This window comes from Tachypleus tridentatus, chromosome 7 (assembly GCF_004210375.1).
Source record: "Tachypleus tridentatus isolate NWPU-2018 chromosome 7, ASM421037v1, whole genome shotgun sequence".
Taxonomy (NCBI): Eukaryota; Metazoa; Arthropoda; class Merostomata; order Xiphosura; family Limulidae; genus Tachypleus; species Tachypleus tridentatus.
In genome coordinates this window covers 99,171,820-99,191,597 of record NC_134831.1, presented here as the reverse complement: position 1 = coordinate 99,191,597, position 19,778 = coordinate 99,171,820, and the positions used below count along the sequence as shown (strand labels likewise).

At 37.0% G+C, this 19,778-nt stretch overlaps 1 protein-coding gene across 10 annotated transcripts in view; it reads right to left on the bottom strand.

Moving 5' to 3' along the window:
• Positions 1-14,341, bottom strand: part of LOC143256273 (protein turtle homolog A-like) — a 64,548-nt gene extending 50,207 nt beyond the window's left edge. For 8 of the 10 annotated variants that reach the window (XM_076513284.1, XM_076513277.1, XM_076513278.1 and 5 more), the window contains exons 1-2: positions 14,215-14,322; positions 11,935-12,273 (exon numbers count right to left, since the gene is read on the bottom strand). In XM_076513284.1, coding sequence (XP_076369399.1) covers positions 11,935-12,273; positions 14,215-14,278 — 403 coding nt within the window. In that variant the 5' untranslated portion in view covers positions 14,279-14,322. Of the gene's footprint in view, positions 1-11,934; positions 12,274-14,214 lie in introns of all 10 variants that reach the window. The other 2 variants (XM_076513281.1, XM_076513282.1) reach the window with 2 other exon arrangements.
• Between the last annotated feature and the right edge of the window lie 5,437 nt (positions 14,342-19,778).

Below are 19,778 nucleotides of genomic sequence, written 5' to 3'. Positions count from 1 at the left end.
ATGTTACCATGTCCAGCAACATGACTCTGAGCCAGTCTTGAGGGTATCTCAGTGAACTAATATTTTGCATTATAAAGTAACATTTAAATTATTATACATTATTTATGTATATAGATTATTACTATTTAGAATTAGGTTATAAAACATTTTTCTTGAACTATAGAATAAATATAGTAGAATAAACAACTATCTCTTGCAGCTATGACCTTTGTTACTGATGGGTACAGAGTGCTAAACTTTTTAAAATTTTGCATGGAGGATAAACAATGTTTTTAGGTTCCATATATACAGTTGAATCACAAAAACTCAAAGATAACTATACTGACACCACAGAGTTCCACTAAATTTATTAAGCTTAGTAACTATGCCGTATTTAGGTGTAAAAGTATGAAACTTTGAGTACACTAAAGACACAACCTACCTCCATGAAATATTCATTTGAAAGAACCTGAGCCTTTTCACAAATTAAAATGGCTGACAAAACCACTTGGGGGACATTCTGAGCTGTTGCTTGGTTAATCACGTCATATATCGCAGTGAGTATATAAGGGACCATTTCTAAAAATGAAGAGGTGAATGGGGCCATTGTGTTTGATTCAGTACATAAGCCACATCTCAGCAAAATAAGATATGAGATTCTTATTTTATTTTATAGCTTTTAAATATTGTTAAGTTGAGCTCCCAATTTGTACAAAACTACAGTCTTAGTATTTTGACATTACAAACATTAATTTTAACTGGAGTTCCCTTCACCATACCATGTGACTCATTAAAATATATATTTAAATGTGTTCTTTATTTATTTTTAAATTAACTCATATAATAATATTTGAATTATAATCTATAATTCTATTCCAAATATACTGACATAAATTCATAAAATTGAAGTTCAATAAAAAATTTGAATTCAAATCAACAAACATGATGACATGGCCTTTGACCCATGACCTGTCACAAAAGGGTTAAAAATATGTCAAAAGATTAATATGATAAAATCTTCCCCTAGAGAAAATATGCAAAGTATCCAAAATAACTGGAAAATTTGTTATATGACTTTTCAAAGCCACTTTTTATTAGATTCCCAAAAAACTTTTCCCAACACTGATGCAAGACTATGTCTATAATTATTGGGACAATTATCATCAGCTTCCTTGAAAGAGTGAAAAAAGCCAAATTTCAGACATCCTAGGTAACTGCCCACTATTCAAGAGCTACCCAAAACAAAAGTACTCAAATATTCAATCCTTTTACTTCTTAAAAATCCTTGAAGAATTACTATCTTACACAAGTCACACTTTTAACCCTTTACAATAACACACTATCTAAACTCCTTACTGTAATTAAACCATTTTACTATCAATGTATTTCTATGAAACTTGATTGATTGATTGATTTAGTGTTTTATGGCACAAAGCAGAGAGGCTATCTGCGCCAGACATTCGGTAAAAATGTAAAAAAAAAAATAAATGTAGTAATAGACATAAATGGAAATGAAGGTAAAACAAAAAAGTATAAAACCAATGTTGACACCTAGCCTACAATGTTAAGATAAAAGGCAGAGTATAAGAAGTTGTAAGGTATTTACTCTAGCAAAAAGGTAATGATTATAACCTGACTAACAGGTAAGTTCAAGAACCACCGTCAATCACCTGAAGTTGGCCTTTCCAGTCCTGGTTCCGGGTTATGTGTCATAGCAGCTATTATCAAAATGTAAAAGAAAAAAAGTTTTAAAAGACACTCAGCAAAATCGTAATAATGAGTAGCCAAATGTCCAGTAAAAAGATAAAAGTCAAGTAAATGGAGTAAAATTTGTAAAAGTAATTGAAGATAAAAGCAAAACAGCAATTAAAACAGAAAATGGCGTAAAAGCCAATGGTGACATCCAGTCAACAAAGTTGTAAAGAACTACCTGTAGCAGAATGGTAATGATCGTAACCCGCCAGGAAGACTAACAAGTAAGTATAAAAACCACCGTCAGTCACCTGAAGTTGGTCTTTCCAGTCCTGGTTCCGGGTTATGAGTCAATATGGCCAGTACTAAAAGTTAAGTAGTAAAGTGTGAAATGATATGCAGCAAAGTATAATAACAACTTCATGGGATGACTAACGTAGTTCAAACGGATAGTTCAAACCGGAGCGTTAGTCACCTGAAGTGGGCCTTTCCAGTCCTGGTGTCGAGTTATTTAATGTTCTGGCCATTGTCCAATGTCAAATTGAAGGAGAGAGATTAAAACTGTAAAAAAGGAAGCACAATTAAAAAGGTGTAATGAATAAATATGCAACACTTAAATGAGATTAAAAGGTTAATGGCCATTAAAAAATTAAAACATTATCAAGGTGGACAGAGTCACCATCACCAATAACTCTGTCCAATGTTACAGACTGACCCTGGGAAAAAATGTTTAAAATATTGCCGTCGTTGAGAATTGTAACGATGGCAAGAAAGTAAAACGTGGCTGATAGTGATTTGAGTGTTACACAAACTACACATTGGTGCATCAGTTCCAGATAAAAGAAAATGATGAGTTAAAAACTGTGACCAATGGGTAGCCTAGTGAGAACAACTTCCTCCTTCGAACTTTACGGAAGCTAGATGGCCAAAGTCCAATTTGGGTTTGATTTGAAAAAGTTTGTTGTCACGTTGCTCATTCCAAGTGGACTGCCAGCTGGCACGGAGCCAAGCCTTGAAGACAACACCATAGTCCATGTACAGAATAGGCATAGGAGTGATGGTGCTGAAGCAGACATATTTAGCTGCCATGTCTGCAAGCTCGTTCCCGCAAATACCAACATGGCCTGGTATCCAGAAAACTGGATTGAAGTAGCTGCTAATGAGAAATGGGCCAGTCGGTTTGAATATCAGCGAGAATAGGATGTGAGCTAACGTGTAGCGATTCCAAGGCAAGTATAGAACTAAGCGAATCAGTATAAATAGTGCAGTTGGAGTACTACTCAGCTGCAATATGATCCAGGGCAAGAGATATGGCATACAGTTCAGCAGTGAACACAGAAGCTGTAGAAGGGATTCTGCACGCAACTACTGACCCATATCAAACCATAGCAGAGCCCACTGAATTACCTGATTTGGAACCATCTGTATAAATGGGAACTGAATGATTGTTTGAAAGATATTCATTGAATAAAAGACGGTACTTCCAATCTGGAGTATCTGCCTTTTTTAGGTGACTGAAAGAAAGGTCACATTTGGGGGCTCTAATAAGCCATGGTGGGATGGGCGACCTGTGGAATCTGCAATGTTATCCAAGGACAGACCCAATTCATCCAATTGCTCCCGGATGCGAAGGCCAAACGAAGCAATGACAGATCGTCTGTTCTGAAAAAGTACTGCCCACCGAGGAAGGAAAACACATTTCCAGGTGGGATGCTTTGGTAAGGAATGAAGTTTCAAGTATATTGTAAAGATAGTTGCAAACGGCAAAGGTGTAGAGAAGGTTCATGAGATTCAATGTATATACTTTGAACTGGAGAGGTACGGAAAGCCCCAGTGCAGAGTCAAGTCCTTGGTGATAAACGGGTCCAGCATCTTTAAGGCTGAGGGTCTGGCAGAGCCATAGACCATTGATCCATAATCGAAGTTTCGATCTAATAAGAGCGATATACCTTTAACATTGAACAGCGATCTGCCCCAACTGGTAGAAGAGAGAACACGGAGGATGTTCAGTGCTCTTGTGCATTTGACCCGAAGCTGCTTTAAGTGTGGTATAAAGGTCAGTTTACGATCAAAGATAAGCCCCAAGAACTTGGTCTCGGGACCACTGGCAGCAAAACTTCACCGATATGAAGTTCAGGATCAGGTGAATACCCGTCGACGGCAAAAGTGCAGGCATACAGTTTTGGAGAGAGAGAAATTAAAGCCGCTCGCCAGAGTCCACTTCCATACACAATTGAGGGCGGTTTGTAGTTGCCGCTCAATATATCTCATGTTTGATGACTGACATGAGATGTGAAAGTCGTCGACATACAGCCCATTCGCAACAGTGAGAGGGAGTTGTTCAGTGATGGCATTTATCTTCATACTGAAGAGTGTAACACTCAATACACAGCCTTGAGGGACTCCAAGTTCCTGTACAAAAGAACGGAAAGTGTCGAACCCACACGAACTTGGAATCTCCTGTCCATTAAAAAATTTTTAATAAACATGGGTAGATGGCCACGTAACCCATATGTATGGAGGTCTCACAAAACGCCATACCTCCATGTTGTGTCGTAAGCCTTCTCTATGTCAAAGAATATTGACACAAGATGTTGGCGGTTGAGAAAGGCTTCTCTGATAGATGTTTCAAGACGAATTAGGTGGTCTGTGGTGGAGTGCTGTCGACGGAACCCACACTGGGTGGGCGAGAGGAGGTAGTTTGATTCAAGGAACCAAACAAGACAAGCATTAACCATCCTTTCTAATGTCTTACAGAGACAGCTCGTCAAAGCAATTGGACAGTAGTTTGAAGGAATCTTGGGATCTTTCCCTGGCTGAGAGAAAGGTAAAATAATAGCCTGGCGCCAGGCGTCAGGAAAAACATTCTCCTGCCAGACCCGGTTGAAAACAATCAAAAGGACATCAAGAGAAGCAGGAGATAGATGGTGCAGCATGTCATAATGAATATCATCAGGTCCAACAGACGTACTGGCAGACCGATGAAGGGCCATTTTTAGTTCACCAGGGTAAAGGGACAATTATAGTCAAAGAAACAGTCAGTTCGAAAGGAAAGAGGTGATCGCTCTGCCCGAGTCTTGATGGCCAGGAAGGTGGAGGAACAAGCAAAAGTGCTAGATACCTGGCAAAAGCTTTCACCTAGAGTGTTAGCAATGTTCCGAACATCAGTCACCTCCTGACCATCAGAGAGTAAGATCGAGAGGGGGATAGAATTGTAGTGTCCATTAACCTTTCGAACCCTGTCCCATATGATCTTGGAACTGGTGGTAAAAGATATACTGGTTGTGAACTTAATCCAAGATTCCTTCTGGCTGTGACGTCTTACCCACCCAGCATGTGCACGGTCCGTTGGAAAGCAACCGGTTTGAAAGTGTGGGATATCTACGAAAAGTATCCCAGGCCCGCTTTTGAGCCTTCCGTGCTAAGTGGCAAGCAGGATTCCACCACGGACGAGGATATCGTGGAAAACGTGTCGAGGTTTTAGGAATACACTGAGCAGCTGCATGTGTAATACAGTCAGTTACCGCTGCTACACAATCGTCTATTGATGGCTGATTTACAATGGCAGGATCAAGTTCTGCGAGAGCAGTGAAAGTGGACCAGTCTGCCTGATCCAGCTTCCACCGGGCACGCTGGTAGGGTGGCATCGACCACGCCAGTCTCTCTCAAAGGGATCGGAAAATGACCACTGCCTAGTGGATTACAGTCAACCCTCCATGAAAAAAGGGGGGAGTAATGAAGGGGAGCAAACTGAGAGATCAATAGCGGTAAAGGACTGACTAGGTGCATGAAAGTAAGTGGAAGAACCAGTATTGAAAAGAGAAAGATTGTGATCAGAGAGCATCCGCTCTACAGATCGGCCCCTCCCATCAATAATAGCACTTCCCCAGAGGGGATGATGTCCATTAAAATCCCCTAGGATTAGAAATGGAGATGGCAATTGTTCAACGAGAGCATCAAGATCTGATTGATCATATGTCTTTCCAGGGGACAGGTACAGAGAACAAACAGTGATGGTATGACCCAAGGAAACACGGATGGCTACAGCCTCCAAGGGTGTGTTGAGTGACAAAACAGGGTGGGCACGTGTTGATCAACCAACAGTGCCACCCTCCATGTACTCGACCATCACACAACCTGTCATTTCTGTACAGAGAAAACTGCCGAATGGAGACAGTATCAGCAGTTTTGAAAAATGTTTCTTGTAAAGAAAGACAAACAGGATGGTAGGAAGCAATCAGCGTTTTAATATCATCTAGATTAGAACGTAAACCTCGACAGTTCCATTGTATCAAGGTGGCCATTTTTAAGAACGGGTAGGTGAAGTGGCTGGAAAACCTTTCGGTTTACGACCACGTCTTTTTTCTTTACTGTCTTTAGTCGGAGAAGGTCTATCAACCTCCATGGATCCTGCTCTGTGTCGGGTGGGCAGGTTTTTGTTATTGGAAGAGGAATCCAGTGACTGAGGACGCGAAAGAATAATTGTTTTGTCTCTTGTGGTGGGAGAAAAAGATGTATCAGAAGAAATGTCTGTATTTGAAACTGAAGGACGTGGATCTTGAGGTTTGTTGGAAGGTATGGGAGGAACAGTGATAGGTGTGGAAGTCGATTCATCAATCTTTTTAACCACGGAGGTCAAAAGGCTTTTCATTTGTTTTGAAAACAATTCTCTTGGAGGCACAGAGAGATCTGTCTGCACTCCCACTGTAGTTGTGGAATGAAGTGCAGCAGCATATGTCCGAGATGGAGTTGTGGACAGCAATTTCCGAGCCTCAGGATAACTAATGTTATGTGTTGTTTTCAAATGCTGCACCTCCTTTTCCTCCAACCATTTTGGGCAAGAATGAAAGTAAGAGGGGTGAGAACCATTGCAGTTTACGCAATGTGGGTTCATGTCACAGTCATAGGCATCGTGGTCCTTGCCTCCACAACGAGCACATGTCAGGGAACCACGACAGGATGTCTTTGAGTGGCGAATCTCTGACATTGGAAACATCAAAGAGGGTTTGGTATGTATGGCGAACCCTGCAAATGAGATAACCTGCCTTGATGGTGGCAGGTGCACGCAGTGAAGTAAATGTTAAAACGAGGGTATTTGTTGGCAGTGTAATTCCATCTTTGCAAGTGGAGATGCGCCTCACTGCAGAAACTCCTTGAGTAGAGAGACCAGCGAGAATCTCTGACTCGAGAACGTTCTTCAAATCCCTTTCAACAATAACTCCTCGTGAAGAATTCAAGGTAGCATGGGGTGTAACCTCAATAGGTATATCCCCAATTGCCTTTGAATTCAAGAGGAGTTCACTGTGTTGGGATGTGGATGTTTCAACCAATATGTCACCAGATCAAGTTTCTTTACTGATTTTGGAGAGCCAGCAAGTCCCTCTAGTCCCTTTTGAATAAAAAAGGGGACATTTGCCCTAAAGGTTTTTCGAAAGAGAATGTAATATAAGAAAATGAGGTGCGTGTGTTACTGATGTTGAAGATTGCTGTTCTGAGTATTCAAGACGTGGTCGCTACCCATTGACTGTTTTTTTACAATTTTATTTAAATTTTTTAGAGGATCCATAGGAAAAAAAAAAATTTCGGTACCCACTGACCCCACCCACCATGGAGCCCTACAAGGGGACGCACTACAAAGTCACGCAAGGACAATGCAGCAACGCCAGGGTTTCGTGAGCACTATACCCAAACACCAGCATCAGGCACAATGTCCACAACACCCATTGAGAACTTCCAACACTGGTACTTGGTTGACTCTAGCCCAAGTGGACTAGCCGATTGACCCAAGGGGGGCCACCCAAAGGCCGCCCGTCTACAGGAATTCGAGGCCAAAGTGGTGTGTTAGGGTTGGAACCCTCAACCACCAGGATCCTCTCCTCCCCTTCACGAGTCGCCACGCACGGCAAACACGTGGGTGGATGTTTAGATCCCAGAGAAGGTAACCAGATAGAACAGAACCTTCCCTGGGAGGTCCCCTCACCACGTACAGGAATCCACACCGAGGGGTTCTATAAAACTATCATCAAGTATGTTGCAGTTCAAACATTTATATTATTTTCTATTCCTTTATTCAAAAAGAAACACTGAAATCAATAATGGCACCTCTCAGTTCTGTGTCCATAAAGCATGAGCAATAAAAAATGCCAATATTTGGTAAAGTATAGATTGAATTACGAGGAAGCTGTCATGTGCAAGTCTAAAGAGCAATGTAGTTTACTTGACCTTTGGATGAATCCAGTTTAAACAAAACAAAATTTTGCTGATCTCACACAGGTGTCACACCTATAATTAACACTGAGCTTTAGAAGTTACATGTAAATGTTTATAGATGTTGGAAAGAGCTCATCTTATACTATAATCCAATATGTGTAGTTATTTTAAAATTGGTGCCAAGGTTTGTACTTGGGTAAATATATCTACTTGTACAACTGTTGACCATTTTGATCATGATACGCACAGACAGCTCAGCTCGTTTGCACCATAAAACACCAAACCAATCACGATACCAATTCAGTTGTTTTTCACACAAACTGTATTTAGGTTTTACTTTTATACTTTAATTAATTATGCATTATATGCATTTTAAAATTCATAGTTTAAAAGTTTAATACTTTTTACAATATAATCTGAATGGCTTACATTACCAAGCACGTTTGTTTGTTTCTTGAATTTTTGCTCAAAGCTGCCTGAGGGCTTTCTGCCCTATTTGCCCCTACTTTAGTAGTGTAAGACTAGAAGAAAAGCAGCTAGTCATAATCATCCAACTCATGAGCTCCTCTTCTACCAATGAAGAGTAGGATTGTTTTGTTTTTTAGTATTTCACACAAAGCTAATTAAGGGCTATCTGTGCTAGCCTTCCCTAATTTAGCAGTGTAAGAGTAGAGGGAAGGCAACTAGTCATCACCACCCACCGCCAATTCTTGGGCTACTCTTTTACCAACGAATAGTGGGGTTGACCGTCACATTATAACACCCCCATGGCTGAAAGGGCGAGCATGTTTGGCGCGACAGGGATGCGAACCCGCGACCCTCGGATTAACACCCTTGGCCATGCCGAGCCTAACTTAGAGTGGGATTAACTGTAACATAATACCCACATGGATGAAATGGCAAGCATGTTTAGTAAGATGGGGAATTGAATCTGCAACCCTCATATCACAAGTCAAGCACCCTGACCACCTGGCCATGCCAGACGATCAAGAATACATAACAAGATTTTGCCACAAGCTAAGGTGTCTCTGCTATTCATACTGTTCCATCCCCTTACAGGTACCTGTTGACATAAATAATCAATGATAAAGTATACATAAATAAAATAAAACATTAACAATAGATCTAAAGGTAAAAGAAACTATGCCTGTGACCCAAATATTAAGATTATTCAATGAAGAGTTAAAAGGTTCACACATATGTCTCTTTGTTAAACATTTCATTGCACTGAACATTGATAATAACTAGAGTTAGTGCTATGGTAGAAAACATGGAAAATGAAATATAAACATTTACCTTAAAAAAAAACTTTTAATTTAGGAGGTTCTAGAGATTATGCAAGTAAAATATTAAAAATAGTATTTTTATATCCAAAATATAAATTACCTTGCAAATAAACAATTTAAAGTCTGAGTGCAAATAACTACATTAAATAATAAATATCTATTAGAAATAAAATATTTAATTTTTGTGTCTTTTCTGTCATTCTCAAACTACATATTTTTATAAAATCACTTGTCATCTTTTAAACAATATTATCCACTGATTTTATTACTGGAGAGAAATTTAACAATAGTTACATAACATGCTTAAGTGTGAAACAAGGGATTGTTGTTGGGTTAAACATTTAAAATTTTCATCTTGTTTCCATCTTGACAGTATTCAAGATGATGAATATTGATGAAAGCTTCATCAGTACAAACTGATGTACAGGGTGTCCCGTAAGTCCCTACCCATCCATATGTTATTATGTTATATTCAATTACGCATGTATTATAAATTTTTCTTTTTTTTCAGAGAAATATGGCTGATGTAAGCCCGTGTTGAGAAAAACGTCTCACAGAACATGGTGTCGCATAATATTATGCAGCAAGAATAAGAAACAGCACACAGATACACTGGATACATAAGATATATGGATGTGTAGGGACTTCCGGGCCACCCTGTACAATTCAATAACACAGACATCTTGAGATACAAGCCTTCCTTTACCATCCCTCATAAGTTGCACACCCATCCTAACATCTAGTTTGCCCTAAATGTATTAAAGAAACATAACCCAGACATCTTCAGATATGAGCCTTCCTTTACCATCCCTCATAAGTTGTACAACCATCCTAACATCTAGTTTGCCCTAAATGTATTAAAGAAACATAACCCAGACATCTTCAGATATGAGCCTTCCTTTACCATCCCTCATAAGTTGTACACCCATCCTAACATCTAGTTTGCCCTAAATGTATTAAAGAAACATAACCCAGACATCTTCAGATATGAGCCTTCCTTTACCATCCCTCATAAGTTGTACACCCATCCTAACATCTAGTTTGCCCTAAATGTATTAAAGAAACATAACCCAGACATCTTCAGATATGAGCCTTCCTTTACCATCCCTCATAAGTTGTACAACCATCCTAACATCTAGTTTACTATAAATGTATTAAAGAAATATAACCCAGACATCTTCAGATATGAACATTCCTTTACCATCCCTCATAAGTTGTACACCCATACTAACATCTAGTTTGCCCTAAATGTATTAAAGAAACATAATCCAGACATCTTCAGATATGAGCCTTCCTTTACCATCCCTCATAAGTTGTACACCCATCCTAACATCTAGTTTACTATAAATGTATTAAAGAAACATAACCCAGACATCCTCAGATATGAACATTCCTTTACAATCCCTCATAAGTTGTACACCCATACTAACATCTAGTTTGCCCTAAATGTATTAAAGAAACATAATCCAGACATCTTCAGATATGAGCCTTCCTTTACCATCCCTCATAAGTTGTACACCCATCCTAACATCTAGTTTGCCCTAAATGTATTAAAGAAACATAACCCAGACATCTTCAGATATGAGCCTTCCTTTACCATCCCTCATAAGTTGTACACCCATCCTAACATCTAGTTTGCCCTAAATGTATTAAAGAAACATAATCCAGACATCTTCAGATATGAGCCTTCCTTTACCATCCCTCATAAGTTGTACACCCATCCTAACATCTAGTTTACTATAAATGTATTAAAGAAACATAATCCAGACATCTTCAGATATGAGCCTTCCTTTACCATCCCTCATAAGTTGTACACCCATCCTAACATCTAGTTTGCCCTAAATGTATTAAAGAAACATAATCCAGACATCTTCAGATATGAGCCTTCCTTTACCATCCCTCATAAGTTGTACACCCATCCTAACATCTAGTTTGCCCTAAATGTATTAAAGAAACATAATCCAGACATCTTCAGATATGAGCCTTCCTTTACCATCCCTCATAAGTTGTACACCCATCCTAACATCTAGTTTGCCCTAAATGTATTAAAGAAACATAATCCAGACATCTTCAGATATGAGCCTTCCTTTACCATCCCTCATAAGTTGTACACCCATCCTAACATCTAGTTTGCCCTAAATGTATTAAAGAAACATAACCCAGACATCTTCAGATATGAGCCTTCCTTTACCATCCCTCATAAGTTGTACACCCATCCTAACATCTAGTTTACTATAAATGTATTAAAGAAACATAATCCAGACATCTTCAGATATGAGCCTTCCTTTACCATCCCTCATAAGTTGTACACCCATCCTAACATCTAGTTTGCCCTAAATGTATTAAAGAAACATAACCCAGACATCTTCAGATATGAGCCTTCCTTTACCATCCCTCATAAGTTGTACACCCATCCTAACATCTAGTTTGCTATAAATGTATTAAAGAAACATAATCCAGACATCTTCAGATATGAGCCTTCCTTTACCATCCCTCATAAGTTGTACACCCATCCTAACATTTGAACATGTTGAGTAAATCAAAGTTATCATCTAAAGCAGAGTAATTACAGTGAGATTTTGTGGTTTGCCCATCATTTATAATTACAACTAACTGTTATCAATCATAATTTTTATTGAAGATTTTCAGCAACTATTCTGGTTAACGGTAGAATAAAATATTGTTCCTGTTCTTGACGTCTACTATATTTTATACAAGTGGAGAACTGATTTTAAAACTTTTCAGTAATACATGAAATGGTCCTTACTTTTCACAACAAGTTTTGTGGTCAGCTTTTGAAACTCGTAATTGTTATCTGCCACACATGTGTAGCTTCCTTCATCACCACGATGTAGGCCTGAAGAGTACAGGCTTCCACCATGGTCTTTAACTTGCAAGCTCAGATCCTTGGTTAACTGGTGACCATCTTTGTACCAGAAAAACTGAGGGAATGGATGACCACTAATGTTACATTGCAAGGTTAATCTAGAACCAATGTCTCCTTCTGTTATTGGTGGTAACGGTTGGAGAACTTTTATAGATGCTATATAATAAAATGAAAGAAAACTTCTGAAGAATCCTTGTTGAAATTCAGCTAATGTATAACCTAAACAAAGACAATGCAACAGTAACAAAAGTCACATAAAAATAATAAAATTACATTACTAAAGAAAATATAAAGAATAAAGAAACTTGTTTAAATTTTAAAGAACACAAAATAATATAAGTAAACTTTCTACATGCTAGACTTTTCATACCTAAAAGCAACATGAAAACAGATTATACTGTAACATGTGTACAAGCACATACACCAATAATATAACAAAAAGGAATAACTTACAGTTGTACACATGCCTTCACACAGAAAACCAGTTGAATGGACAAAGAAAGTAAGTATTATAAAACACAAACAAACAAATAACATTTCAGCAAGTTTCCATCATCATCAGGTATCACTTTTAACTAAGACTTGGTTCATAGACAAAATTTTCATCTATCACGGCAGTAACTACAGGTTGTATATAAACATTTGTTCTTATTTCTTTCCCTCCAGTATGATCCCTTATTTATTCACCACCATAAACCTATTGTAAAGTTTTTATGATAACTAAAGGTTTGTTGAAATGATGTACATTTGTTACTTAAAATAAGGTTTCTTAAATTACCCATCCACTCTTTATCGAAACCACTTCCTAAAACTGGGTTCCTCATCATCAAATGTATGTATAGATAGCTAATTTGATTTAAAGCAATAAAGAAAAATAAAAACAAGTGCAGGTGTTCAAATATTTAAGATAAACACCAATTAATCCTAGAGGCACCTAAATGTAAGGACTTAGTTTGTTATGCAATATTACTATACATTAAACTTGATAATGTCTGTAAGCTACATCTCTACTTTGAGAAATAAAAGGAAGAAAAGTTTAATAACTTAAGTATTAGCAATCAGTATAACTTATCAGACTTATAACTATTATAAGTTTTAATACATTTGCCAAATAATAATTTTCTTAAAAGTTAAAGTAGATATATCAATTCTGTTCCTTTGCTAGCTTTAGATTCATGACAACCTTTAAAACTACAACTATCATGAAGCAATGAATATTTTCAAATAAAATTATGATTCAGTAACATTCAAACAATGATGTGTCTCACTTATTCTAAAATCTAATCTAAACCTGTGTTTAATATACACCATAGTATAACTTAGTCCACTTGTCAGGCTACAGGTATAATTATTGTACTGCAACTCGACAAGTAACTATGCCTACTTGTATTAGTAATAGTCACTAACAGTAACATTAATAATTTTATGATTTGGAAAGGTCAGACACTTTTTCAAATGAAACAGATTTCTCCAATAAACAATAGGGTAGTTGCTTGTAAACCAAATTTTAATAAAATTAAGCCTACGAAAATAAAGGCTGCAATATTATTCTAAAAAAAATTTAAGAAATTTGGTAGCTCTACCTACAGTACATAAAACTCAGCACACGTACCATCGTAGGAAAAGAAATTTATAAGGTCAAAGAAACGAGAGTGAGAAAATAAATTTGGCGATTTCTGTTTTTTATTTATCGGGGTAGGTTTAATTCAGAAGTAACAATAACAGTACTAGTAATAATACTAACAATCAGGCCCTCTAAGAGAGGTCTGGACCACTTCCATTTTTTGAGGCCTTTTACAACAACGAAAAAATGATATATGAAAACAAGATATCACAATCATACGCCTAAAAACAAAGTGAAACATAACTTAAATATTTTTGACATGTATTTATTAACATTATTTAACATTTAATACGTAATATTCTACTTCTAGCCTATTTTTATGCATAAAATAAGTCGCGAAGCTTAACAAATGCAAAAACAACAACAAATATCTAAATTTGAGGCCCGACCAAGTAATACTGGACTACTGAGTACAAGTATTCAGTTGTAGTAATACTAGTAACTAATCTAAATATTACTTCGTCAAAATGCGTGACTTAACATTTTCGGGATACTTAACAATATAAACCTTCAAAATAAACACTTATCTTTTTTACCTTTCGAATTAACAAATGACAAATAAGAAAAGCTAAGAATTAGTGTAAAATTAAATACACTCATCTCTCCTCCATCATTCACGCCTGAGACAACGCTGTTTTTTAATTCTGAAAGAATCAACACTCCCACCTATTGATATATTTAAAAAAGAACAAAAAATACAAAAAATGGTTTTATATTTTTATCATTAATTGATATTTTCCAAATTGTTTTAACTTTTAATATTTATTTCCATCGCTTAAAAGATGTCACATTAGACAGTATTTGCAGTTTAAAAACCATTAGTTTATACAACACTGCCATATGACAATGGATTAATTTCCATTTGTTAATTGTTTGTTTGTTTTTTGAATTTCGCGCAAAGCTACACGAAGGATAACTGCGCTAGCCGTCCCTAATTTAACAATGTAAAACTGGTGGGAACGCAGCTAGTCATCACCGCCCACTGCCAACTCTGTAACTATTCTTTTACTAACGAATAATGGGACAGAGCAACCATTATAACGCCCCATCACTGAAAGGGCGAGCATATTTGGTCAGACGGGGATTCGAACCCGTGACCCTCCCATTATAATGCTCCCACGGCTGCCAGATAGTGAAGTGTGATTCATCACTCCAGAGAATGCGTTTCCACTGCTCCAGAGTCCAATGGCGGTGTGCATTACACCACTCAAGCTGACGCTTGGCATTGCGCATGGTGATCTTAGGCTTGTGTGCGGCTGCTCGGCCATTGAAACCCATATCATGAAGTTCCCAACGAACTGTACTTGTACTGACATTGCTTCCAGAGGTAGTTTGGTACTCGGTAGTGAGTGTTTCAACTTTGGACAGACGATTTTTACGCGCTTCAGCACTCGGCGGTCCTGTTCTATGAGCTTGTAAGGCCTACTGATTCGTGGCTGAGCAATTGTTGCTCCCAGACTTTTCCATTTCACAATAATAGCACTTACAGTTGATCGGGGCAGTTCTAGCAGAGCAGAAATTTGACGAACTGACTTGTTGGAAAGGTGGCATCCTATGACAGTGTCACGTTGAAAGTCACTGAGCTCTTCAGTACGACCCATTCTACTGCCAATGTTTATCTATGGGGACTGCATGCCTGTATACTGGATTTTATGCACCTGTTAGCAATGGGTGTGCTGAAATAGTCGAGCCCACTAATTAGAAGGGGTGTCCACATACTTTTGGCTATGTAATGTATATTAATTTAGATGAGCCCACAGTATATCAGCGAGTCTCTGTTTCTTTGGATCACTTTTGTATAGGACAAATGTAAGATAAAATGTATCTCAGAATGGTTAGTATGGGTATTAATATTTTTACTAACAAACCAGAAAACAACGTTTCGACCTTCCTAGGTCATCTTCAGGTTAACAAAGAGAGAGTTAGGAACTGACCATTGCCGGGCAAATGTCTAAAGAAGGAAAGTGTAGACGGGTACAGGATTGTAGGGGCGTTGCAGTTAGATGTTATTAATTAGTATAAATATGAAGGTGTTCTTATATAACGGTTTAATTTTGGTTTTAGTTATTGTATAAGTAAGGCTTTTTAGAACTTGCGTTTGTTTATATTTGTTTCCCTACTTCGTATCTGAAAGTTTTTAAAAGTTGTGTTGTGTTTATTTGATTTGTAGTGGTCTCGTACAACGCAACATCAATCAAATCAATCAATAAAACGACAAGAAAAAGATCCGCCACAACAAAAACCTAGGCAAACTAAGTCGCCAACAACAAAAAAGACGCCGACACGACGAACCACCAACAAACCTCGTAATTAACAGGTCCGACCGACAACTAAGCAATGAAGAAATAGATTTACTCAACAAAGGACTCAACTTCGCAGCAACACCTAGAAATATTCCATCCGTCCAAATGAAAGCCTGCTTGTACGACTTAGTTAGAAGACTAGTGATCCATTCTACACAAACTGCAAACAGCAGAAAACAACCACCAGAAATAAGACAACTTCAATAACAAATGCATCGACAATCAACAACCCATTTTTACAGAGAGAACTGAAAAGATCTATTACCTCAAAACACTTCAAAACAGTATCTTGAACAACTTTTTCAAATAATTTTCACGCAAAACCATCAACATAATTTTACATGAAAGAAAACTAAAAAACAACCTCACACGAAAATATATTAATTCTATAAACAACTTAAAACAAGACAACAACATCAAAATTCTAAAAGCAGATAAATTAATAAATCAAAAAATGAACAATATTTTATCAGATAAAAACAAATTTAAACTAATACACACAAATACAACAAAAACACATAAAAAACAATTAAACAAAATACTACTACAAATGAAAACAAACTAACACAATCTCAGAAAACCTTTCTTATTACTTACGAAAGACCAACTCACGCACTCCACAACTATAAGGCACCCCCGAACCTCAAAAACCTGATTGTCCACTACGAACCATAATATCAGCCTATGAATCATTTAACTACAATCTTGGTAAATATATAGCGTGGACATTTTCCAAATATGTAACATTATCCGACTCCTTTTTCAAAGACTATTTTAACTTTAAATCCATTATTAATCAACTAAATCATAAAGTCAGAATGGTCAGTTTTGACGTAATCTCGCTCTTCACAGAAGTCCCAACAACGAAAGCCTGCAAACCAGCTTTAGAACTTTATACCCAAGACCTAAACCCATTGATACACATCCCCAGCAACCAATTACCAACCCTTATAGAATTAACTACCACCAAAACTAACTTTATGTTCAATAACCCAAACTACTTACAAAGAAATGGCCCAAGCATGGTAAATCCCGTGTTAATGTTTCTAGCCAACATTTCTAAGACACAGACTGTACCACTATACTGGTACAGAAATGCTGATGGATAGAGTTGCTGGAACACGCATCTACAGAACACGCATTTAGGTTTTTTTCAACCACTTTAACACCTTACACCCCTACATTAAGTTAACCTGTAAACAGGAAAAACTGACCAAATAGCATTTCTCAACCTCAAGATCACAAGAATCGATATAGAATTCAAAACAGAAATCCACAGAAAAATCACCCTTACTAGTACATAAAAACAAAACAAAAACTCAACGTATTAAGAAACCACATAAACACAGCCACAAAACTATGCTCACCTGATAAAATTAACGATGAAATCAACAAAATAAAACAACACTTCATCAACATCAACAAATTTCCTCAAAAACCGTGGAAAAATGATACGTGCACATCTAGAACAGCAACAAACAAAAAACAATAAATCCCAAGATACAACAAACTGCAAAAAACCTTATACTGTCGTCAACCATATGTTCTCGACATCAGCGAAAAAATAACCAACATTTGGAAAAAAAACTTATAACAAAACACAACATTCCAGTAAACACCAAATCTATTCAAAAACCAGGTACAAAACTAAAGTCCATACTATGTAAAAACAACAGTGACAAACACAACATCAATATTATTTATAAAATACAATGCAACAACTGCCACGACTTCTATATTGGAGAAACAATCAGAAAAATGGAAAGTAGATTCAAATAACACACACAAAAAAATAGCTTCATACGTTTTTGAACACTTCAAATCAAATAAACATAACGTAATCATTGAAAACACCCAGATACTAAGAAGGAAAACAAATATAAAGAAACGCAAAATCAAAGAAGCCCCACTTATACAACAACTAAAACTAAATTAAACCAATATATATGAAAACCTTTATACCAATACTAATTAATAACATCTAACTGCAACATCCCCTACAATCTCGTACCCGTTTATTCTCTCATCTGTAAGATATGTCCATGGCAACGGTCAGTTGCTAACTTTCTCTTTGTTAACCTGAAGATGACCTAAGAAGGTTAAAACGTTGTTCTGTAGTTTGATAGTAAAAGTATTAATACTCATACCAGCCGTTCTGAGATACATTTTTACTTCAAGTGGGTTTCTTATCATCAAGAATTACTTCACCACGTTGATTATACGATAAATGTAAGATAAATTACAATTATCCTGTGAAACAAGAGATAGCCACCACGATCAAATACTGAAACATAAAGTTATATTTATATGTAGGGTTGAATCAGTGAACAAATTATAGTTCTGCCACGTTCACCATGTTTTGAAATTAGCACATTTCGTAAATACGAAATACTTATTATAACATACATTAAATATGCACTGCGTCCATGTAAGTTTCTCACTTACTTAACTCACAAACTTGGTATGTAACATGCATTTACTTCTGATGATTCATTATTATAAAAAGATAGCGCTCGCAAAACGTTATGCCTACTTTCTCAATGTCATTGTAACCTTAGTTGAGTAGTAAAATGGAAAGCATTTTGTTATTCATTCATTATTCCAACCAGGTAATAACCAGATGTTGAACCTGCTGCATTTCTAAAGACACTTCGATATCACAATTCCCTTGTGGACTATTCAAAATTTTAAGTTTGATGCTACATAGAGGAGACATTAGGACTACATAGAGGACTAGGCCTAAACGTTCTGGACGACATCACGAAAATCTAATAATTTCGTAAAGTAGCTAAAACTAAGTTATATTATAAACACAAGAACCAGATGCTGCATAAAAGGCTCATTAAAAAATTGTTTGTAAAGCTGTGAGGATCAGTGAATAGAAAATTGACTGGATGGAAGAAAGCAAAGGGTTATTATAAACCGAATTCAGTTAAACTGGATTTATGTCACCTAAGAGGCACTTTAAAGTTTAGTGTTAGGACCTTTGCTGCTTTTTATTTACATAAATGACAAAGACGAAGAAGTGGTTAATGAATTGTTTAAAATTGCTGATGATATTAAAGTTTTGGATATTGTTGGCTGTGGAGAGGATGCTGTTGCTCTATAAAATGATTTAGGTTTTAAATTATTTGATGCTGGTTGAACAAATGGTAGATGGCGTTTGATTACAATAAATACAAGGTAATTGTTTTTTGGTTTGTTTTGAATTTCGCAAAAAGCTACACGAGGGCTATCTGCGCTAGTCGTCCCTAATTTAGCAGTGTAAGACAAGAGGGAAGGCAGCTAGTCATCACCACCCACCGCCAACTCTTGGGCTACTCTTTTACCAACGAATAGTGGGATTGACCGTGACATAATAACCCCCCACGGCTGAAATGGCGAGCATGTTTGGTGTGACGGGGATTTGACTCCGGGACCCACAGATTACGAGTCGAACGTCTTAACCCACCTGGCCATGACGGGCCGATACTGGAAGTTCAAGATAAAACAGCAGTAACTCTATAACAACATAATAGAACACAACATGAATGCTATATTGCAATAATTGAATTCTAAAGCAATTAAATTGCCCTAAATGGACTTTAGGCAAGAAGAAGAGAACTGTATATTTAAGATATACTATGGTCTTCGTAGTATAAATAATTTTGTACGTACGTTTAACATGTTTCGAGTATATATATCATTTTAAAAACAGGTGTGACTGCTGAGTGCTCTTCGTTTACTGTCAAACCTATCGTCAACAAGTCACAAACACTCATCGTAGGAGAAGCCTTGGTCTTTTTATAGCAAATTTA